Source organism: Echinococcus granulosus, assembly GCF_000524195.1.
Source record: "Echinococcus granulosus chromosome Unknown EG_S00082, whole genome shotgun sequence".
NCBI classification, from domain to species: Eukaryota; Metazoa; Platyhelminthes; class Cestoda; order Cyclophyllidea; family Taeniidae; genus Echinococcus; species Echinococcus granulosus.
In genome coordinates, this window is record NW_020170462.1 from 36,512 (window position 1) to 42,736 (window position 6,225).

Genomic DNA, 6,225 nt, shown 5'->3' on the forward strand with positions numbered 1-6,225 from the left:
TCAGCTGCAATTGTTACTCCACACTTTGAATCGATGTGGTAATGAAATTTTTTTTTACAACATCTTCAACCGATAGTACAGTCATTTCGCCAATCGGTTTGTCGGTTCCTTCCCCATCCCCGCAACATTGTAGTTAGTTCGACGATCAGATTGCCGTGCACCACTCATACCGGATGAGACACGCATAAACCCTTTGATGATGATGGTGTGAGACCACTCCATCCATCCGAGCGCACGGTGTGAGAGGAAGTAATTCATCCTCCCGATTCGTCATCTGGCCACTGAAACTATTAGGCTCGTATGCACGCCCCGCAGTCGTTTCCACCCCCCAACAAGGCGACAACCGTCACCCCAATCCACCTGGCTAATCGGGTTGGTGGACAGAAGGAGTCACATGACCCGTTCCAGCATGACTACTTACTTTTGGTGGGTGAAGCGCACGAATGTCAATTGTGGACCGTTTTCTTATTCAAGTGTTGTGCAAATTCGGGCATGTACTCCAGTGCTCTTCCGAGCAATGCGACTGCATTGCGAGGCTCCTTTGCGTAGTTCGGCTTCTACCCATCCCTTCAATTCTGATTTCGAGGGCTTCCACTGTTCACAAAATGTAGAGATGCCACCTTGTGGACTGCATTGTCATCACCGTCTCTGTGGGTTGTTTCGAGGCTTTCCACACCTGTCGGTGTGCCGCATCTCAACCACGAAATCACGTCTGAGGAGGGAGGGCAGGAGAGAACGACCACGAAGTGGACAAACTGGATGATTCATTGTACTCCTGTCAATTCGAGTTGAGGAAGTCGTGGTGGCATGAGGAGATGCCAATGCTGGTGACATTTAGTCAAACGGGAGATGGGGGACACTGACATCAGTCTATTGGCCGGGTCGATGATGCTGAGGTCGGAAAACAGACAGAATGTGTCGGTAAGCCAGTGAGCAATCTCCATTCACCCATCCGAGCTGATGTGAAGGAGACGGAGGGAGGAAGCACCACTACTGTGATTACTGCGACGAACACGGGAGAAGGTGAATGGATGTGTGGTGCGAGGACGAAGTGGCAAACCATGTGGTGTGTAGTGTAGCAAGTGGATGTGGAAATGGTAGTTACTAGACAGGTGGAATGTGCGTGCGTGTGGGTGCGTGTATGTGGGGAGTGGGAGTGGATATGTTGGTGTAATTCCGCCACACTTCGTCTAGTTGGGCAAATGCATCGTGAGAGCGCACACAACAATTTGAAGGATCAGGATAATATGTACGGGTCTTTCTGACGGGTGAGTCAGGAGATGGGGAATATTGACCTCACACGAAACGCCTGAGGTGAAGTGACAAACTTCCACAATTTGGATCAATGCCATCTGCATTGCAGCCTTCAACCGTAGGCAGTGCACAAAGGCTGAAGTGTGTAGGTGTGACCAGAGTCAGCAAAAGCAGTCATCTGTGATGGCTGCTTCTGTTGCATGAGTGGTTTGAGCACAGCTGACTGCTGCTGTTGTGACGATGGAAGCAGGAGGGTGAGTGCTCACGTGGAGTGGTTGTGGACGACACTGGCAACGTGATGGTGCAGATGGACGTCTCTCCGGAATGATTCGACTTCCTCACGGGTCCTTTTAGTTACCTCACTGCAACGACCACAAGTGGAACTGTAACTGCAACCGGAACTGCAGCCACAATCCACAGTCCACAACCACACCCACAAGTAGAACACCGACACTAACGGTTGAAGTAACAGCAGGAGGATCAACTGTTTTGCACTGTGGTAATGAGGTGGCCTCCAGACTGGGCTGGACTAGACGTGTATGCCACCAAGTGTTGCATTTGAGTGAAATCGTGTACATCGACGGGGCTTCTGCTTCGTAAATACACACCAACAATACGGTTGGTTTGATGGAGGGAGAGATGAAGGAGCTGCCATTGGGAAGTCTGGTGATTTAGCAAAGTCGTTCCAATGTAGGCGATCTCGTAGGATAGACGGTATGAGTGAAGCTGAAACCTGTCACAGTGGTGTGGCAACTCGGATTTGGGGGTGGAGAGGCGCACACAACGAGCAAATTGGAAGTTGGGCTATGCGGCAAATGGAAGGTGTGGATGCCAGTCCAGGTGTCAGGTGACGAGCAGGTTGGTGTGGTTTTCGGTGCAGTTCGGTGTCATGACCTGTAGCAAGTTGTAGTGTGGGGGAGGGACAGGGTGAAGGACCTGCGCAAATGCGTGCGACTGTTTACGTGCGGAGATCAAGGCACAGACAAGCGTCAGTCCGTCAGTCACTGAATCGTCGTGGTATCCTCAGCTGTGTTTCCCACTGCTTTCCTCCTGTTCTAATCTCTTGTTTTATGAGGAGAGATGTTGGTGGAAGGTGGTGGAAGTGGTAGTGATTGAAGGTCGCCCGCTTGATGGACGGTGTTGAGCTTAATTTGCAAGTTGTGGGTTGAGGAACTTTTCGGCTGCTTTGTTGCATCTCATGCGTAAAGAATGTGCTGTTTTGACTAAGCGGTTAGCTTTCCACCTCCTATTTTCTAGGGATGGGTGATACACTTATCGACTGGACCTCCTTTACTGAGGTAATTTGTGGTGGAAGCTTAGCCATTCAGTTGCACACATAGCAACTGCTGGCAGTATTTTTCCATTCAGTTAATGCGGTCTTCTTTCGGATTTGTTTATGCCTGCCCTACCAATTGACCTCTGGCGGTAACTGGTTTTCTTATTTTATCAGCCCGTAAGTAAATGCGCTTACTATTAGTGATTTACACACAATGGACTCACTAACCCTCTCCACACTTCCATGGCATGCACCACGTCAATCTCTCAGGGCTATGCTTATTGCGTGGTGGGACAGAGGCGGACTTATTCGCCTTAAATTTCTTACTGAAGGTCTTACTCTTACAGCTACCTAACCACGTAATAGGCTACGTCTAAATGTTGAAGTAGGACTTCATTTTCTCTAAAAAAAAACGAGGAAATCAGATGAGAGTTTTACATTCACAAGACATCTTAAGCCCTTCATGATTGTCGCCTTAACGCTAGGCAATCCTGTAAAAAAACTGAGATAAAAGGGACCGTCTAGGCTTCTTGGGGGTAAAATGTTTTAACGCGTTTACTTTACCACAAAATCACATGGCATCCGCCCTCGATACAGTCAGAATGAGGCCACTGACCTTTTACCGCTCATGTGCGCTTTCACTGAGCACGCCCCCGCACTGAAACCCCTAGTAGTTTCTCTAAGGCTGACGTAGATGCTCCGAGCGAAAAACATTTTGGAGATAAGACACGCTTCAGTGGAAGACCAAAGCCACCCGACCTAATTGGCAGGAACGAAGCGACGAATCTGCACAGGGCAGCCTCGTAGAACGCCCTAATCACACTTTGTGTGACCTACCCCGCTCACCTAACCCGATCACACAAAGGTGAGAGCACAATACAGGCTCTCTAACCGTACTAGCTACACGCCACAACCCGCGCACTACAGCGCATTCCCATCCAAGCTCCGTTCTCGCATAAAGTCGAGAGGCCAGAGCCTGGGCGTCCTAGGGTAAATTTACTTGCCAGAAAACATCCGCACAGCATACCAGTACCACCGAAGCCCAGTCAAAGATCCATCAAATATCTACCACAAAGCTGTGCAAGACATCCTGCCGCAAACCGAAGCAACAACTGCGCAGTAGACCTAACTCCATTACGATAAACTGCGTCTTCAACAGACACCGGACAAAATGGAAGCCGAGGTGATGGTAATTAAATTACATGGATTTGTGCAAGCTTCAGTGAATTCAGAGAGATTAGAAGTAGCAAGCATTAACAAACTTCCGCCGGGCAAAGAATGATAAGTGGAACATTATATAGACAGGGAGAGGGACAAACATTGGATAGGAGGAGGAAAGTAGACATGTAGCAAGAGGATGCCAATCAGGATGTAATTCACAGAAAATGGCGAAGAATACTTTAACCATCGTCCTCTTAATCCCTATAAAAATTCCGCTGTAAGCATACAAGGAGAAACCTATTTACACAAAGTGGGATGATGATGGCCATGACGGTAGCGCAAAAACCTAGCGCTTTTTGGTACACGACGGGCAGTAATAGACATCCACATCCGCCTCCTCTGGGGTCAAATTAAGACAAATTTGGTGGTACCATTTGGAACACTTGTCGCACTGGATCCAATCAATGGCCGTTCCGGCAGGCTTCTTACAGGTACGCGCTGAACATTCCTCCTGATCATCCTCCCCATAACGAGTGACGTCTTCATTGTCACCTCCAGCGGCGGAGTCCCCCTCGCCGACATCATCTCCATCATCCTCGGCATCAACCGCCATCTCTCTGGCACGAGACTTCTTCGAGTGGTGTTTAGATTTTTTTGTGGCGGATGGAGGAGGTGAGGCATGTTTTTTCATACCATTGCTCTTGGAAGATGAGTTTTTCTTGGCGGTGTTCCCACCAGATGGAGCATTGGATTTGCGCTTTGACAGACGATCCATTAAGTCCTCGTCACTGTCTTCTGCCTCGGATTTGATGCTAGCTACTGCATCATCGCCACCTCGATGACGGCTGGGAGTTTTCGAAGAGGTGACGGCAGCCTTTTTGACATCGTGACTGCCTCCACTGGATTTCCGTTGCCGCTTGTTGGCGGATACCCGTTCAGAATTCGATTCACCTGCCTCAGCTGTGGCAGCAGCCACTTCTTTGGGGGAACCAATGTATACCTACCGAAAGCGGAAGAAAACGAAGTTATTGACTTAATCTACTACCAATTTAAGTAAACGTTACTTCATCGTCACATCGACTAAAGGCCACTAAATGACGCTGCAGAGGAGGCTGCACAAGTGCGGAGACAAAAGAATTCTTACCTGGTACTTGAGGTCCGAAAAGAATGGAGTAACATCATCACCCGGTTTTAGGTTAGCACCGTTAAGATGACCGAAGCAGACAATATCCCCACTCTTGAGGGTGACACCACCGGAAACTCGAATGTAGTTAACGTAGGTTCCGTTCATACTGTGATCGTACAACATAAAACCACCGTCCGGTAATCGTTCAATAGTGGCATGGTTGCGTGAAATCATACGCTTATTGATGCAACTTTCAATAAGGTAATGAGGCGGATTTGTAGAGTTGAGGCGACCAATTCTAATTTCTTTCTGATCTTCCTTCAACTCTATAAGTTTTGGTCGGTAGCGCTCATCTGATACTTTCATAGAAGTACTGGCCATCCGCTTGTCTTGACTTAAATCGCCAACCCATAGCAACGACACTGTAGTCATCGTTTTCGGAGGAATACCAGCAGAGTTTGTTGTGTATAACAGTTAAAATCGCGATCAGCAAACTCAAATATATTGTTAACTTGACGAAAATGACACCGGATAACGCAAACACCAACCAATTGATTTTGAGGGAAGCGGATTTGCCGAACCTTTATGGCCTTCAACAAACAAACTAGCAATTAGGAACATCGGATTTCTCAGGATTTACCTACACTTACAAAAGAAAGATACGTACAAATTTTAAAATGTGTTTGAGTACGCGAAGTTTAAATTTACCCAAATCATGGCAAAAAATGCTTCGTAAATGAACCTAATCTATTTAGAGGCGGATTTTGAGTGTGCGCAAAGGCAGTTAACAAGTGGCCAGTAAAGTACCCCCTTTTTATACATTTCATGAACATGCTATCAAATGTGTGGAAGGAATTGGATATGCTGGTACAAAAATCAGTGAAAAATTGACTGGCAAAGTATAAAAGATCAAAGAGGTAAAAATCAAGAAGGTAAGTCTTTTCTGCAAGATGAAATCGTTTTACTATGGAGTCGTAATATTTTTAACGATCATTGACCTCTACTTTAGTTTGCAATGCTTCGAGAAAAAGATATTTTCACTGTCTAATGTGGGATTTTCCAAACAACCAAATTTTCCAAGAATTTTCGATTGTGGTGAAATTTCTGTCTCGAGGCTGAACCAAATTACCACCTTTTCACCTAAAGTAATGTTTTGTAAAGATTTGTTTACTGCATTTTTAAAAATGAGTAGTTCAACCGGTACCTTAATAAATAAATGTCAAATGGCTTAACTCACATCACTCAAATTAAGATGCGCACAACTTTCATTTTATCGTCGTGCTTGGCGCTAATTACCACTGATGATGTGATGAAAAATAAAAAAAGGCCTAGGAAACCTTGGGCATGGTCGTAATACCATGTCCCAAGTGTGACGAAAATGAAGAACACTATTAAAGAAGGTGTCGTT

The 6,225-nt window shown here is 46.5% G+C and overlaps 1 protein-coding gene across 1 annotated transcript; it reads right to left on the minus strand. All coding sequences in view use genetic code 11, as the record gives it.

The window, feature by feature from the left end:
* Positions 1-4,037: 4,037 nt before the first annotated feature.
* On the minus strand, positions 4,038-5,249 carry EGR_07596 (Lysine-specific demethylase 5B; the record flags this gene model as incomplete). Its single annotated transcript, XM_024496845.1, has 2 exons — positions 4,038-4,691; positions 4,836-5,249. 2 exons carry the CDS (start codon positions 5,247-5,249, stop codon positions 4,038-4,040), a joined length of 1,068 nt encoding a protein of 355 aa, XP_024348701.1.
* Positions 5,250-6,225: the final 976 nt, after the last annotated feature.